The sequence below is a fragment of the Strongylocentrotus purpuratus genome, unplaced genomic scaffold, assembly GCF_000002235.5.
Source record: "Strongylocentrotus purpuratus isolate Spur 01 unplaced genomic scaffold, Spur_5.0 spur5_scaffold_4, whole genome shotgun sequence".
NCBI lineage: Eukaryota > Metazoa > Echinodermata > Echinoidea > Camarodonta > Strongylocentrotidae > Strongylocentrotus > Strongylocentrotus purpuratus.
The window spans coordinates 32,589,472-32,608,180 of NW_022145610.1; the positions used below are offsets into that span (position 1 = coordinate 32,589,472).

At 37.1% G+C, this 18,709-nt stretch overlaps 1 protein-coding gene across 1 annotated transcript; it reads left to right on the top strand.

Annotated features, from left to right (window-relative positions):
• Nucleotides 1-576: 576 nt before the first annotated feature.
• LOC115918183 (flocculation protein FLO11-like) lies at nt 577-11,916 on the top strand. Its single transcript, XM_030997328.1, is given in 9 exon segments — nt 577-4,625; nt 6,365-6,478; nt 7,494-7,610; nt 8,226-8,353; nt 9,018-9,252; nt 9,764-9,907; nt 10,444-10,566; nt 11,192-11,499; nt 11,728-11,916. Coding segments are annotated over 9 exon segments (5,031 nt in total). The 5' UTR covers nt 577-841; the 3' UTR covers nt 11,806-11,916.
• The last annotated feature ends 6,793 nt before the right edge of the window (nt 11,917-18,709 follow it).

Here is an 18,709-nt window from a genome sequence, read left to right on the forward strand (position 1 = left end):
CATGCAGTGCACTAAGGAATGAGGTACAAAATAGGATATATCATATATTTTCCCACTCCAGTGATGATTTTTTTTTAATATCTGAAATAGACTAGCATTTTGAGTGAAAACTGCCCACCTTCCCTCTTTAATACACTAGCCACAATAGACCGACACAAGACAAAAGCCAATTTTATAACAATTTTACGTTACTAGAATATATGGCAGATAAGTTCTGCATACTACTTTTAACCCCTCTCAACAAACAAACAACAACAATACTGAACTGGACTATATTGAACACCATGTTCTTTTTTGTTAAAATTAGCACAATGAGAAAGATGATTGAGAAAGTAAACTTTAAGTTTGATAGTTGGTTGAGTAGTGCATAGTGATAGGAAATACAAAGAGACATAGCTTTAATGAAACAGAAAATGAAGGAATAAATGGATGTGTTCATGACGGGTCCAAGTTAAAATGGAGAGAGAGAGAAAGAGGGAGAGAGAGAGAGAGAGAGAGAGGGGTGGGGAGGGAAAAACGGGAGTATTATGGGGAGGAAAGAAAAAGAGGAAGAGGGAGAGGGGTTAGAATAGGGGAGGGAAATAAGAAAAAGGGTTGTAAAGCAGGGGTAGGGCAGGGGAAGAAAACAACAAGAGAGAGAGAGAGGGAGAGAGAAAGAAGGAGTTGAGGCGGAGAGGAGGAGACGAGAGAGAGATATAGAATTAGCACAGCTCTGATGTTTGATTTTATTACTGTTTTCATTGGTTTCTTTGTTTCCTAGTTCCATGGCGTTTTAGCAGCATCAACAGAATCAGTAGGTGCGACTCTGACAAGCACATCTTCTGATTCGTCGTCAACTACCATGTCTATGGTAACTCCTACATCAGAATCTCCTTCATCCATGACATCTATGCCAACAACAGAACCTGTAGGTGCAACTCCAATGAGCACACCTTCTGATGCATCATCAACTACCATGTCTATGGCAACTCCTACATCAGAATCTCGTTCATCCATGACATCTATGCCAACAACAGAATCAGTAGATGCGACTCCAATGAGCACACCTTCTGATGCATCATCAACTACCATGTCTATGGCAACTCCTACACCAGAATCTCATTCATCCATGACATCTATGCCAGCAACAGAATCTGTAGGTGCAACTCCAATGAGCACACCTTCTGATGCATCATCAACTGCCATGTCTATGGCAACCCCTACATCAGAATCTCCTTCATCCATGACATCTATGCCAACAACAGAATCTGTAGGTGCAACTTCAATGAGCACACCCTCTGATTCATCATCAACTACCATGTCTATGGCAACTCCTACATCAGAATCTCCTTCATCCATGACATCTATGCCAACAACAGAATCAGTAGATGCGACTCCAATGAGCACACCTTCTGATGCATCATCAACTACCATGTCTATGGCAACTCCTACATCAGAATCTCCTTCATCCATGACATCTATGCCAACAACAGAATCAGTAGATGCGACTCCAATGAGTACACCTTCTGATGCATCATCAACTACCATGTCTATGGCAACTCCTACACCAGAATCTCCTTCATCCATGACATCTATGCCAGCAACAGAATCTGTAGGTGCAACTCCAATGAGCACACCTTCTGATGCATCATCAACTGCCATGTCTATGGCAACCCCTACATCAGAATCTCCTTCATCCATGACATCTATGCCAACAACAGAATCTGTAGGTGCAACTTCAATGAGCACACCCTCTGATTCATCATCAACTACCATGTCTACGGCAACTCCTACATCAGAATCTCCTTCATCCATGACATCTATGCCAACAACAGAATCTGTAGGTGCAACTCCAATGAGCACACCTTCTGATGCATCATCAACTACCATGTCTATGGCAACTCCTACATCAGAATCTCCTTCATCCATGACATCTATGCCAACAACAGAATCAGTAAATGCGACTCCAATGAGCACACCTTCTGAAGCATCATCAACTACCATGTCTATGGCAACTCCTACATCAGAATCTCCTTCATCCATGACATCTATGCCAACAACAGAATCTGTAGATGCGACTCCAATGAGCACACCTTCTGATGCATCATCAACTACCATGTCTATGGCAACTCCTACATCAGAATCTCCTTCATCCATGACATTTATGCCAACAACAGAATCTATAGGTGCAACTCCAATGAGCACACCCTCTGATTCATCATCAACTACCATGTCTACGGCAACTCCTTCATCAGAATCTCCTTCATCCATGACATCTATGCCAACAACAGAATCTGTAGGTGCAACTCCAATGAGCACACCTTCTGATGCATCATCAACTACCATGTCTATGGCATCTCCTACATCAGAATCTCCTTCATCCATGACATCTATGCCAACAACAGAATCTGTAGGTGCAACTCCAATGAGCACACCTTCTGATACATCATCAACTACCATGTCTATGGCAACTCCTACATCAGAATCTCCTTCATCCATGACATCTATGCCAACAACAGAATCTGTAGGTGCTACTCCAATGAGCACACCCTCTGATTCATCATCAACTACCATGTCTACGGCAACTCCTACAACAGAATCTCCTTCATCCATGACTTCTATGCCAACAACAGAATCAGTAGATGCGACTCCAATGAGCACACCTTCTGATTCAACATCAACTACCATGTCTACGGCAACTCCTACATCAGAATCTCCTTCATCCATGACTTCTATGCCAACAACAGAATCAGTAGATGCAACTCCAATGAGCACACCTTCTGATGCATCATCAACTACCATGTCTACGGCAACTCCTATATCAGAATCTCCTTCATCCATGACATCTATGCCAACAACAGAATCTGTAGGTGCAACTCCAATGAGCACACCTTCTGATGCATCATCAACTACCATGTCTATGGCAACTCCTACATCAGAATCTCCGTCATCCATGACATCTATGCCAACAACAGAATTTGTAGGTGCAACTCCAATGAGCACACCTTCTGATGCATCATCAACTGCCATGTCTATGGCAACTCCTACATCAGAATCTCCTTCATCCATGACATCTATGCCAACAACAGAATCTGTAGGTGCAACTCCAATGAGCACACCTTCTGATGCATCATCAACTGACATGTCTATGGCAACTCCTATATCAGAATCTCCTTCATCCATGATATCTATGCCAACAACAGAATCTGTAGGTGCAACTCCAATGAGCACACCTTCTGATGCATCATCAACTACCATGTCTATGGCAACTCCTACATCAGAATCTCCTTCATCCATGACGTCTATGCCAACAACAGAATCTGTAGGTGCAACTCCAATGAGCACACCTTCTGATGCATCATCAACTGCCATGTCTATGGCAACTCCTACATCAGAATCTCCTTCATCCATGACATCTTTGCCAACAACAGAATCTGTAGGTGCAACTCCAATGAGCACACCTTCTGATGCATCATCAACTACCATGTCTATGGCAACTCCTACAACAGAATCTCCTTCATCCATGACATCCATGCCAACAACAGAATCTGTAGGTGCAACTCCAATGAGCACACCTTCTGATGCATCTTCAACTACCATGTCTATGGCAACTCCTACATCAGAATCTCCTTCATCCATGACATCTATGCCAACAACAGAATCTGTAGGTGCAACTCCAATGAGCACACCTTCTGATGCATCATCAACTACCATGTCTATGGCAACTCCTACATCAGAATCTCCTTCATCCATGACTTCTATGCCAACAACAGAATCTGTAGGTGCAACTCTAATGAGCACACCTTCTGATGCATCATCAACTACCATGTCTATGGCAACTCCTACATCAGAATCTCCTTCATCCATGACATCTATGCCAACAACAGAATCTGTAGGTGCAACTCCAATGAGCACACCTTCTGATGCATCATCAACTACCATGTCTATGGCAACTCCTACATCAGAATCTCCTTCATCCATGACATCTATGCCAACAACAGAATCTGTAGGTGCAACTCCAATGAGCACACCTTCTGATGCATCATCAACTACCATGTCTATGGCAACTCCTACATCAGAATCTCCTTCATCCATGACATCCATGCCAACGACAGAATCTGTAGGTGCAACTCCAATGAGCACACCTTCCGATGCATCATCAACTACCATGTCTATGGCAACTCCTACATCAGAATCTCCTTCATCCATGACTTCTATGCCAACAACAGAATCTGTAGGTGCAACTCTAATGAGCACACCTTCTGATGCATCATCAACTACCATGTCTATGGCAACTCCTACATCAGAATCTCCTTCATCCATGACATCTATGCCAACAACAGAATCTGTAGGTGCAACTCCAATGAGCACACCTTCTGATACATCGTCAAATGCCATGTCTACGGCAACACCTACACCAACTTCGTCATCCACTGAGGTAGCAACCACGAGTGGGCCTGCTGCAACCACGAGTGGGCCAGCTGCAACCACGAGTGGGCCTGCTGCAACCACGAGTGGGCCTGCTGCAACCACGAGTGGGCCTGCTGCAACCACGAGTGGGCCTGCTGCAACCACGAGTGGGCCAGCTGCAACCACGAGTGGGCCTGCTGCAACCACGAGTGAGCCTTCTGCAACCCCAATGCCAGGTAATTTAGAATGATACACAGCCGCATCCTAAAAAGTGACAAAACAAGTGTTTCTGATTTTATTTGTTAAATGAAATTCAAGTACATTTGAATTGTTTTTAGGATGGTTAGGGAGGGAATCGATTAAGATAAATCTTTGATTAATCAAAAACTGAAATATGACAGGGGAATGCAATGTCATTCCTTTAAAAAATAGTCATGTACATACCAATTGGAGTAAAGCACATACTTCAAATATATTGCTCTGGAATGCTTGATTTGTCACACAAATAATTTAGTTTTGAATCCTAGGATAATTGTCAGGAATAAGTTTTTATAGTCACGTATGAAGTTGTAACCATTCAAATCTTAGACCAGATTCCTTCTTTATTGCAAGACAAAATTCTTAAAATTAAAGACTCGTATTCTTGGTACCTCGGTATCTTTATGTTCCAGCTGATTAATAACGAGTTACCTCTCCCGATTTCCTCCATTTTCCAAAAAAATAACGAGATACATTCATACCCCACAAGACAGTCGAATCACTTCCACACTCCTCGAATAAGAACAGCTTTCGCACAAAAGACAATTATTTACACCGGTCCAGTATATTGGAATAACATAGATCCATCACTTAAACAAAATATTAGTCTATGCATCTTTAAAAAAAAGTTAAAGACTAAACTTTTAGACACATATAGATGTACATGATAGAATCTCGGTTTGTTTGACTCTCGACTCAATCTCTTTCCCAATCTCCCTCTTCTAGAGCTTTTGTTTTTGTCTTCTACTGCTTTCCTCCATTCATTTTTTTTTCTTTTCTTTTCTTTTTCTTCCTCATTTTCTTCTTCTTTTTTTTTCCTTCTTCCTAGCTACATATTGTCTATTTATTGATCTATAAGCATATTTTGTTCATGTTTTATTGTAAAATCTCTTTCTCAATCTGCCTTTTCTAGAGCTTTTGTTTTTGTCTTCTACTATTTTCCTCCATTCATTTTTTTTCTTTTCTTTTCTTTTTCTTCCTCATTTTTTTCTTCTTTTTTTTTCCTTCTTCCTAGCTACATATTGTCTATTTATTGATCTATAAGCATACTTTGTTCATGTTTTATTGTAAAATTTGCATCTGAGGAACTAACACTTCAACAAGCTCTGCTTCAAGTTAGTTCCTCTTTTCTCGTGCTATTTCCACTATATTTATCGTTTCATTACATATTTGTTGTGATATAATTATTTTTGTATTATGTTTTGCATGAGAAATAAAAAAATCCAAAAAAAAAAAAAGATTAATTGAAAATCTTCAAAGGAGATCACTCAATCTAAATGTAATAGTCACATTGACATGCAAATTAGTCATGTTTCAAACATAGTTCAAAATAATCTACAGTTTGTTTACTACAATCGGTTGTGTAGTTACTTTGCCAAATCTAGGTTCAAGGGACTTTTTTCTCAAATTTTTACCTCTGATCATAATATCTATCAAATTGAATCTATAAATATGTCGGTAGTAAGCAAATAATTACCGTTGGTAAAGGTGATGGGACAAACTATCACTTCCGAGACAATCTGGCTGTAGCTACGTTTCCAAAGCAAACAGTGTTACAAACTTTTCTTCTCCCATTAATGATGGGCGAACTATCTTTCATCACATGATTTACTTTTGACCAATCGTATAGCGCAAGATTCTTTGTATGTGGATTATAATCAGAAATATTTTGTATTTAATGGTTTCTTATGCTTTTTATTTGCATTCAATTACTCAGAGATCGACCCATGTTCATCATCTCCGTGCCAAAATGGAGGCGAATGCTCATCAAATAATGCTGTTTATTTATGTACATGTCTGGACACTCACGAGGGAACCAATTGTGAAACAGGTATGTCTTTATGACCCTTTAATATATCTTTGTTTAAATCATCGGAACATAGCTTGTACCGACGTGTATAAAACACAATCAAGTTTGGCGGTAATGTACTTTCACACCAGAGGTGCTTCATTCCGCCACACGAAAGTTATATGCAGAGTCTACATGTATATGGAGAGGGAATGAGGAAACCAATGCGTGTGAGGAATGAAGCAGCCTGGTGGCGGTGCAAAAGTATACTTGCGCCTTAATTTATTCCCTCTGTTAATTTTACAATCTGTTTGTATAATTTGAAACAAACGTTTGACTTATCATCCTTTTCATGTAGTTTGTATGTTGTAGGAATACAAAATGTGAATAATATTTCGGCACAGTATATTGTTAGAAGACCTCACCAGTGATACTTCGGGGCACTAATAATGTGTGAGTACGCTGTTTGGACATAATAGACATCTGACTAGTTTCTTCTGGGGCAGTGAAATTCTCTCATTTCCCCCCCCCCCCCCCCAATCAGGGCGATTTTTAAAAAAATCATGACTTTTTCCCTGACTCGCCGGAAAAGATAAACTCACATGTCAATTTACAGATTTTCCCAGATTTCCCAGATTGCTTGAAACCTACATGTAGCTGTCTTAAGATCTCTCATTAGGGACTTTTAGATTCGCACGAAGACAATGGGGATTGCTACGGTCGACGTCCTTTTAATGCACTGCCTTGAATAGACGTCACACGTATCAGTCCACGCAAATCTAAAAGTCCCTATTTAATTGTTGACACCGGACGTACAACAAATATGTGAACAAACACAATGTACGAACATGGGACTTTTTAATTAGGAGTTCACCTAATGAACGATTATGGGGAAATGAAAGGAAGGGACGGTCATACTCCATGGGTTAGAATATTTTCATGGGAATTCAAATAAATTTCCAGATCCTACTTCATTGATCACTTTAATGTTATCTTTTTAATATCCCCTTGTATCTTACTACATGTGCTTTTTCGTTTTTTCGACTACCATTAACAGCCAAGACTGGCTGCAGTAGTAATACCGGATGCCCCACAAGAGAGAGCTGCAATTCCGACACTAACGTGTGTGAATGTAACGGGAATTCGGTGAGGAATGCTAACGGTGTCTGCAGAGGTAAAGTCCTACATTCATTCATTTACCCCACTTACAATATAATAAAATAACATTATTACTAAGGGCTACCAACCAGGCCCATAGCCACAGGGGGGGGGGGATGTGCCCCCAAAAAACATTGAACTTGTGATGGTTTCTAGAACGCTGCCCTGAAAACAGGCATTCATGCTCATCAACATTTGAATGGTCAGATGAATCCATTTTTGCAAATTTCTTTCATAGACTTGTTTATTGTTAATGGCTATATGTCATGAGTGCGTCTATATTGAAAAGAGAGCATTATTATACATTTTGCATATTTCTAGTTTTTTCAATTACAAAAAAAATGTCTCATACAGAAGAACAAGGCTTTGGTTTGGATGAATATTGAGCAATAAGATAATGTCAGGAAAAATTATTTTATCATTTTCAAAATGTATTCGTCTTTATACACCTTTACCTAGCGATGAGGTATACATTAATGCTATTGAAATACAAGTATTCATAACAGGGGACTGAATTATTTCATAAGAGGGCACTGAACACAGACGTATACATTAAATGCAATTAAATTACCGAAATGGCCTATTAATGTATTCATCTTTACTCTCTTACTTATTCATTTATAAATTCAAGTTCCCCGCCGTACATTGTCGTTGAGCATTGTGATCGTGGAATTCCAAAGCAACACAGATTTCCGAGACATCGTCAACAATCCTACCTCGGTAGAATCTATGGACGTTAGACAGCGCCTTACTATCATCGTAAGTTACTTTCAAACATTTAAAGGGAAGGTCTAGTGTCGAGAGTGAACATAATGTGTGGGCTTTCTCAATCTTATGCCAGTTTGGACAAATATCATAATACAAATGCACCCCCTCCCCCCCCCCCAAAAAAAAGAAGATAATTGTTCTTTAAATGAAATATGCCTAAATATAAGGTTTGAACCCAACTATCATGCCACATGTTTGAACAGTCCAATATGCCCATGTATGTGTTTCTGTTCCAAATTCACAAATTACTTGGTGCTATAATGCATAATCAGCCTTTCCAAAGAACTTTTAATAAGTTTACTTTACAATGCCATTGCTTGACCAGTACACAAGTTTGGCTCTCATCAATTCTTTGGTAATACTCTTCTAGTAAGAAGGCATTTTAAATCTTCTAAAATTGAAAGCCTCCTGCCTTGGGCTGTTTAATATGTCATATAAGAAGCTTGGTATAAATAATTATCTTATAGCAAAAAAGGCAAGAAAATGCTACAAATGTATGGGTGCTTATTATTATTGTACACCTGTAATTCTGTGCAAACGCCTTTCTTAGTTATGTTTTAAGTGGAAGACTAAACTATAGTACATCACCTACCACATCTGAGATTTTGGCATATACATGTATTTATAACTGATCAAATTCATTTGTCATCTGCAGATCTTTGCTATATACCGAAGCCGATATGGACCCGTCTTCATCGGCGTAGTCATCAGAGGCTTCTCTTTAGGGAGTCTCGAAGTCGACGCCGATCTCATGTTCGATGAACCCGAAAACGCCACGACCATACAACCCCCTACTGCAGCTGAAGCAGCCCAGGAGTTTATGGATAGTCTCGAGAATGGAAACTCTACTGGAGGATTTGTCTTGGTCCCATCAAGGACAACCGTTACTGGTGAGTAGTGCTCCTCCAACATATTCATCAGTGAAAAAATCAGGGATTCCACGTTCCAAGAAAATGTCATTGTTTTAAGGGAAAGTAGGGAATTTTATTAAGTGTTAAGGACAAAAGAATTTTTTTAAATCAAGAAAACTTGAAGACATATCACAAAAAATCAACCAAGTATGTGTCTCTTGTACAGGCATTTCTGGAATCTACACACACAAAAAAGCATAAGAATACATAATGAAATGTCCATGCAAGGAAAAGTTCCTATAAAAGTTCCCAGCCCTGCTCCAAACACCATTACAATACTTCGATGGTTACAATTACTTGTCTCATGCAAACTTGTCTATATGGATATCTTTTTTTTTTGGGGGGGGGGGGAGGGGCTTGTTTTCATTTGTTGTGTTTTTAAATCAAATGGGCCTACATTTTAATGTTGTTTTCCCCTTGTTGTCTTTTCGATGTAAAAAAAAAGTCTCTAGAAATTTCTCAATCATATTTGTTAATTTTTTTTCTTCAGATATTAACGAGTGCTCCAATAGCACATTGAACGACTGTAGCTCGTATGCAGAGTGCACTAACACCCAGGGTAGTTTTTCATGTGCATGTCAAGAGGGGTTCATAGACACCACTCCTGCACCAGATCGCGGAAGACAATGTGAAGGTTAGTTTTGATCACCGGTTACTGTTCAGATGTGACATAGTAACCTTTTGCATAGAGGGGGGGGGGGAGAATAAAAACTTTAAAAAATCATCCCTCTCTTTTTCTCTGTCTCCTTCTTCTTCTTGAAAGGAATTTTCATCAAGAAATTCATTTCCTGGGTGAATAGTGCCTCATTCTCTCAGGGCATTGGAACTGCTACTCTTGAATTTTAACAGGGCAAAATAAATGTCGGTCCATTTAAAGAGTATAGGACTCCCTAATTTATCCTTTCATCAAAATGATCCAATCATTTACTACCAATTATGTATATAGTAATAGCGTGTTCTGTGTCAATCAGATTGTAATTCAAATACAGAACAAACTCGACTTCTGAGAAAAAGGGAGACAATGTATTTTATTGACAATTTACAAAAATCAGAGATTTGATATATTAGATGGGAGGTCTGTTATAGAACCTATCTCTATGAATCTTTGCCATGTGTCTCGTATCAGTCCAGCCATTATTAATCTTCATGCATTAACCTTTTTGTTGTCAGATTTAAACGAGTGTAGTGATGCAAGTATTTGCGCCCAGTATGCTACTTGTTCGAACTCTGTGGGCAGCTATTCGTGTTCATGTTTCGTGGGCTTCACCGGCGATGGAAGAACATGCACTCCAGGTAGATCTATCTTTGCAATTCAATATTACTTTGTTCCTTTCAAACATGAATGTAGAGGAAATTAAAAAGTGTAGAGGGGATTATTCTCATTCAAATCAGACACAATCATATCTTTATCCACAAAGTCAATAGGAAAATGATTTCATATCAGAGCATTGAGTCTAAAATTCCATACAAAATGAGGGGTGTATTTGGAGTGTGTGTGTGTGCGTGTGCGTGTGTGTGTGTGTGTATATGTGGGGGGGGGGGTACCCTTTTAAACTGGGAACCAGACAAAACTTTCATAGCCCTTTCAACTCTGCATGCTCCGAATTTGTTTCTGTACTAAAAAAAAAGTTATGTTTATGCAACTTTCTCAATCTTACAGTTAATCTGTCTAGATTCCCCCAAACTATACAAATGATGGGCATTTTTACAATCAGAAAACTGTTATGCAAGTCTTTTGTAACCACTTATATTATAGCATTGGGGGTTTCTAATTCTTCAGCAAATCACTTTACATAATGCAGTTGAAGGGTTCTTATCACAACTGTAACACTTCATTCAGACCTTTATATATTACTTTACATAATGCAGAGTTTTCTTAGTTTAACCAGTTTGATATTTTTTTTTACACATTACACAGATGGGTCAGCAGGCCTCAGCGACGGAGCCCTAGCCGGCATTGTCATCGGGTGTGTGGTAATCGTCTTCCTCATATTATTCCTCTTGATGGTGTTGTACATCAAAATGCGTCGGATGATGTCTTATGAAAGAAAATTAGCAAGGTCAGTCAGTCGATTTGGACCAATGGACAGAGAGAGAGAAGCCATGCCATTTGGAAACGGCAACGGCAATCAGAGAGACAGTTATCCATTGGCCGACTACCCGTCCGACATGGAACTCGGCCACATGCGTAAGCCCGGCTACTCCAATGGTGCATACACGTCACATGTAAGTAATTCATTTGACTTTCTGTTATATGATCCGTTTACTAATTTTATGTATACTTTTTAAATAAAAGTTGATGTTGATGACTGAAAAGCTTGCCAGAAAGTTGACCGACACAGCAACAACTTATGTACCTTTTGTATGCAAAGAGAATTCCTTCCATAGAGATGCCATTTTGTAAAGACTAGCAGATGAATCAAATTGTTGGATTTGGGGTTGAATCAGGCTTGAAATGAAGCTCGGGGGAGAAAAATTTAAAATTTAGAATCAAATGTGCACTGTAATGTGCAGAATAATATATGCAATTGAATCTAGTTACCAGGGTGATAATAATGATAATAGTGTGAGCGCTTTGGTCAGTCAATGGTAGAGGAACAGGTATAAATATCATCATTGTCATTTATTATTATTATTATTAATATTGTTATTATCATTGTGGCACTTTTTTCTCATTTTAGGCAACTTATAATGAAGGGTTTACTCGACCTTATGTGGCACCATCAGGGGAGAATGCATCGGTAAGCCATAATCTATTTCCTATCTTTTGAATTAAAGTGTACAAATCACTTTAAAAATACATGTGATTTGTGTATAGCTAGGATACTTTAAGTCAACCTCAAAAAACTTAACCTGGCAGTTTATATATGGGTTAACAATTTATATTCAGTACTATGAACAAAATAAAGGATTACATAAAAACATGACTTACGGAATAAATAAGAAGAGGAAAATCCAAACTCAACAGAGAAAAATCAGACTGGGGTAAGTTTGAATGAAATTGGACAAGAAATCACAAAGAAAGATTATTGTTTTGAAAGTTATAATCACTATCCGTATAGGTACTTCAAATTGGTTGAATCAGTTATGCCAAAAATAATGAATGCAATGAAAGCAATCTCACATTGGCTTTGATTATACCTTATATATTTTCTCTATCATGGAAAGCTTTAATTAACCTCCTCTCTCTCTCTCTCTCTCCCTCTCTCTTCCCCTCTCTCTCTCTCTCTCCCCCTCTATCTCTCTCTCTCTCTCTATATTTTACATCGTTTGTAGGTTCAGGACCAATACTACTGATGTCATCAATAGCTCTGACACAACATTAAATACATGGACAGAAATCAAAGTTGCTGAACAGGACTCGTCCAAAAAAAGATAAAGCATACTTTCATTTATAGTATTACAAACTGGATTTGAAATTAAATTTATAGAGATATTTTTGTATTAAATTATTCTTGACATGCCTCATGTAAAGCGCTTCTATCCAGAGGAAAAGGCGCTATGTAAACTCTATGCTACTGTTACTGAATTACGTGCAAGGGAAACCTAATGGTGCTGTATATTACCTGCATGTACTAACTATATTTGAAATATATAGAATAATATCTATGCTAGAAAAAAAAATGTATCTCTCAACTCATTTATTTTAGCAATAGTTTTGTTGTACATATCTGTCATCTACGATTGTTTGTCTTTATATGTAGAGGGCCAAAAGGGTGTTAACACCTACAGCATCTTTTTGACTATTGACAGATAAAATGGTTTCATCACATATGTGTTAATGTACAGTATCATAAGGACCATCATTTTCCAGAATTGCATATATTTACTCAACACATCAAGTATTACAAATTCATTGTCTAGTGGATACGTCACTGGACTGTGTCCAACACTGATGTCCTGTGGCAAAACATTAATCTTCATTTGCCACTGTCCACCCAATTGTTGAATGGGAAGCCGGTACGAAGTGAACGTTAATGTTGTCAGATTGGTATTGTGTGTTTGTGGAGCATATTCATCATGTTCAGATTAGCAATTAAATCTAACGACTGGTGTTATAGTAATTACAATGTTAAGTGCTCTGATAGGAAAACAGTATTTTAAAATGCTATGCAAATGTGTTTTCATATTTATTATCATCATTTGATGTTATTTATTTTACATATGTAATTATGTATGTTACTGGAAGTGGGTGCTATTATAATCTGTGAATATTATCATGATAGGTAATGGTAAATGTATTTATTTCTCATTGTAGAGATTGGTGTTGGAAGATATATTTTGGGTGAATATGCATCACTAGAAGTGGGTGCTATAGTCAGTAGGCAGGAATCTAAATATATTGAAACATTGTTATATTAGGGTTAACAAAAAAGTAGTGGACCCCAGCAAAATTGCATTGATGTCAGGACAGTTTGTGTAAAATAGTGTTCTTAATTAACAGGGTTGCTGTAACCTCACAATAAGTGATTAAACATTGATCTGGTTGGGATACATGAACAAAAGAACTGGGTGCTATTTATGGTGTAGGGATCTATATATATTATGTGGATGAAGCTTTCAAAGAATTATATGCTATGACCTTTTACCTTTGATGTACTATCCTCAAAATCTGATCTGCTGCAAGTATCATGGAATATATATTATCATACATGAGTGCGATATGTTTGTATTTGATATTATATAAGTAAAGTTTCAAATATCTATTTGGGGTATATAATAATCGAACAGAGTATTTCCCTTACTGACAAAGGGGTTGTATATTTATACATATATATTTTTATACACATTGAAAGTTTGAAACTACTACCGGTAGTTAGAAGCTGTTATTTTACTTTTCACTATTTAATGGATGTCTAGTCTAGATGTAATTTGCTAGTTTATGAGAAAATGTAAGAGATTGATTTTCACTTTCTTAGGATGAAACTTAGTCAACGGCTAAATTGTCTAGTACTTGGTCAGGAAAGGTTATTTATTTTCTAGTTTGCAACCCAGAACCAATCCATTATTGCTAGGTTTTTTTAAATGTTTATATCTCTAACAGTGTTATCTATTGTGCCTAACATGTAAACATGAATATTCCAGCCATGACTGTCTTTCATGTCAAATTCAATCTGTATGAACCATGTTTGTGCTATAATAAAAAACATTTTTTAATTGAAATGAAATTAATTGAATTAAACCCCAAGTATTTCAAGGATTAAATGGAATATCAGGTTATATCAGAGATTTCATGTTTATCTAGCATGACCTGTACATTGTTTCTTTAAACAAATATTGAATATACACTTATCTTTCATATATAAAAATAAACATAAATTACCCCTCTTTAAGATGATATGCAATTGGAATCATACCGTTCATACATTAGTGAGCATAATGATTATACAATAAGTGAGTCTTAAGAAAATTGCGAAAATGGGGCATCTGGCAATTCAAATTTTCATGACCATTTCAATCTTATAGGATCAAATTAATACCAAAAGAAATTAGGAGAAACATGAACAGAGAGGCATCTTGACTGTGTGTGTCAAAACCATGCTTCCTATGACAACAGTTTTTATTGTTCAACAAGAATATCTTACAGATGCACATTTGAATGGATAATTGCTCTATTTTTGCAATTTTCTTAGTCAGACCTACCAATGGTTCAATGAATGTGCCTACACAAGCTTGAAAGTACACAACTTGATTTTAATTTTGGTAGAGTATTAATTCCTTTCAATTTGATATATTAATATTGGCTGCTCTTGAGTGGTACATGTATATCTCATATACCACAAAAGAAAGCCAAATTGACAATATTATTATCATAAATTATAAATCAAAAATCGAACTAAAGTGAAATTTAAAGGGTTGAAAAGATCAATCCAATCCAACAGTGTCTCGACTAGTCTTAAACCCAAATTTAGCAAGTCAAAATGAAAGATGATTCAAGTTTTAAATATAAATTGGTGCTTACACGCAATATGTACTAGCAAGTAGCAACGAATTTTTCATGATACTGGGGTCGTATTCAATTCAGTATGCGGATTGAGTTTTAATCATTTAATTTTACTTGGCTAAGTTATATATATGACTTAATTCGTATTCAGATCATATCTTAGCACTTTACTTAAGCAAGTTTCTTAAGCAAGTCAACTTTAAGGTGAAATACTAACTGATAAGCATTGTGATGTCCTAATTCAAATGGTCATTCAAAAATTATTCACAATGAACATATTGCATGAAATCTGTGCTATAATAATTCTGCGCAGTGACATATTTTACGAAGGAAAATTAATATGCTAACATTATGTAATAGACCAAAGAAAGGGAATTTTATTCTCTGACCAAAGAGGCTTGTATACATAATAATTTATTATATTGTAATGATGATTTCTATCAACATTTTCAACAATAATGAGTGTCCACTTTGATTTTTTGCTGAGTGTTCATCAAGATTGCCACTGTATTTAATAAACAAGAGAAAAAAACTTTTACTAGAATTTGTTTATTTGTGTGGAAAATGTATGTTTGCTCTATCAATGTATCATAAAGCTTGTTACAAATAACAATTACAAATTCAGAATATTGTTCACAACAAATCAAATGAAATACTTTCAGTAGATTATAACATTTATAAGTAACTCTGCACCAACCGAAGTTGCACTACTTGTTATTTACACTTTCTATCTCTAATTTTGCAAAAATCAAACTATTTTGTGTAATCCCAACAGATTTGACTATGCAGTCTTGACTGTATAATAACTTGTTATCAGCAAAGTTTTATGAAACAGAGCGCAGGTCGTAAGAGGATAGTAATTTTCAGCATCACTCAGGTGTGTGTTTCAATATATGTAATATTGGTTGATCTTCAGAGGGCCGCAGAGGTACATGTACACTGAATATATGAGATAAGCATATCGCACGAGTTGACATGCGAGTGCAAGATGAGTGCAAAATTAGAAATATATCCTTGCTATTCAGAATGATCTATGAAGCCTACTTTCTTCACAAACACTTCTTCGCTTTCTCGTCAGTGTTTCTCAGATTAAGTGCTGGATATTGTCAACAATTTAAAGTATATTGCAAAAGCACTTGCATATTTGGACAGATACTTCTTTTATATCATAGAGGCCAAATAGCGAGATTCAAGCGTGTATATCTCCTGTGTGCATGCATGCATAAATGCAATAAATGAATGGTTCAAATCTGAAAAGAAGAATACACCTTTTCTGAACACTTTCAAACACCTCACAAAAGTTATTTGCAAGCTCAAGAGGAATGATTGAATTGTAATCTACATTATTTCAGGGGTAGGCATACCTGTATGTGTCCGTGTTGGGTTAGTGCAGGGTGTTTTTTTAAGTAAATGTTTTGCAATTATCTCTTGCTTGTCATCTTAGAGCCACTGTCTTTTCTTATATCTCCTTTATCTTCTTTTCTCTCACTAGTTATTTTGATCTAAACTCCTTTCCCTTTACTCTCTCCGTCTCTCACTCTCTCTGTCCCTCTCTCCCTCACCCTCTCTCCGTCTCTTTCTCTCCCTCTCTCTGTTTCTCCTGTATTCATTTGACCCACTTTCTTTTCTATTTACCTTATCATCTCTCCATATTTTTTTACCCCTCACCCCACTTTTCTGTTACATATTCAACTCACTTTCTTTTTCTTTTTTACCTTATAAACTTTCCATTTTTGTTTTTTCTTAATGTTGAAGGTACTATGTTCCATTTGCAGGCCCCAAAAAAGAAAATGTTAATTCCAACGGCATTTGAAAGATAATCCTAATTTATAACTTCCCTCAAAACTAAAGGGCTTGAAAATGTCTTTAGGTAGGAAAATAACAAGCATTAGTTGTCAAATCGACTTTAGTGATTGCAATCATTTTAGTAATATTCTGATTTTCACACCCTTGTATCGAATGGTTGTACGTTTTGACTGCGCAAAGATTCAATCAGTTTAATTTTGGACATTGCAAGAAGTGGGTTATTGATGTAGACACATGCTCATGTACCTTTACAGCTCTTTTAATGTATGTTATTACCAAAGGAACTAGATGGAATTCGACTGCGCGCAGTCGAAAATGATGCCTCCGTCATAGAGCAATTTTACAAACCAAAACAGAAGAAATTTTTCAAATTCAAGTTCAATTGTAATCCATTAACAGGTTCTCAGAATATCGTGATTACAAACAATTTCTCATATACATATATGACCCTTTGAACTTTGACCTCATGATCCTAATATCTACTCAGCTCATTGGCTCTGCAAGATATCCAGAGTTAAATAGTAATCCATCTGTCAGTTCTAATGAGAATGCGTTCACAAGCTATTTTTGCATACATAATGAGCCCATGACCTTGGACCTTATGAACCAAGAATCTACACAGTTCATTGGCTCTGCAAGTAACATACATGACCTAAGTTTGGCAGGAATCCATCAATCGGTTCTTGAGATAACGCGATCACAAGCTGTTTTTGCATACATAATGAGCCCTGTGACCTTTGACCTTTGACCTCGTGACCCCAAAATCTAATCAGTTCATTGGCTCTGCAAGATACATACATGACCAAAGTTTGGCAGGAATCCATCTATCGGTTCTTCAGATAACGCGATCACGAGCCGTTTTGCATACATAATGAGCCCTGTGACCTTTGACCTTTGACCTCGTGACCCCAAAATCTAATCAGTTCATCGACTCTACAAGATACATACATGACCAAAGTTTGGCAGGAATCCATCCATCGGTTCTTCAGATAACGCGATCACGAGCTGTTTTTGCATACATAATGAGCCCTGTGACCTTTGACCTTTGACCCCAAAATCTAATCAGTTCATCGACTTTGCTAGATACATATATGACCAAAGTTTGGTAGGAATCCATTGATCCGTTCTTCAGATAACGTGATCACGAGAACGGGACGTACGTACAGACGTACGTACAGACGTACGGACGGACGGACGGACGGACGGACGGACGGACAACCCGAAAACATAATGCCTCCGGCTACTTCGTAACGGAGGCATAAAAAAAGAAGTCGTTCTGTCACTCAATAGTGTCTGACAGTGAAGTCTAGAATGTAAACAAGTTTCCCTGCATAATTAGAATAATAGGACACTGCTAACATTTCAATTTCACAGATAGGACATTACGTGACATATTCATAATTCCTGCAAAGTTCTACAAAATTTGATGTTAGCTGCAAATGGGACATAGTACCTTTAATGTTCCAACCTACTGTACAACACAATTACATAAATGTTATACCCCCAATAATTATGTAACCAATATTTTGATGTACTACTTTTAATCTTTTTGCAATGTTTTACTTTCTATACCACCAGATTTATATAATATGTTATATTTATGATATTTTTTATAAATCATGGTTTGTGCAATACATACAAAATAAAAACGAGATGAAATAAACAGAGAAATTAGATATTGCAATT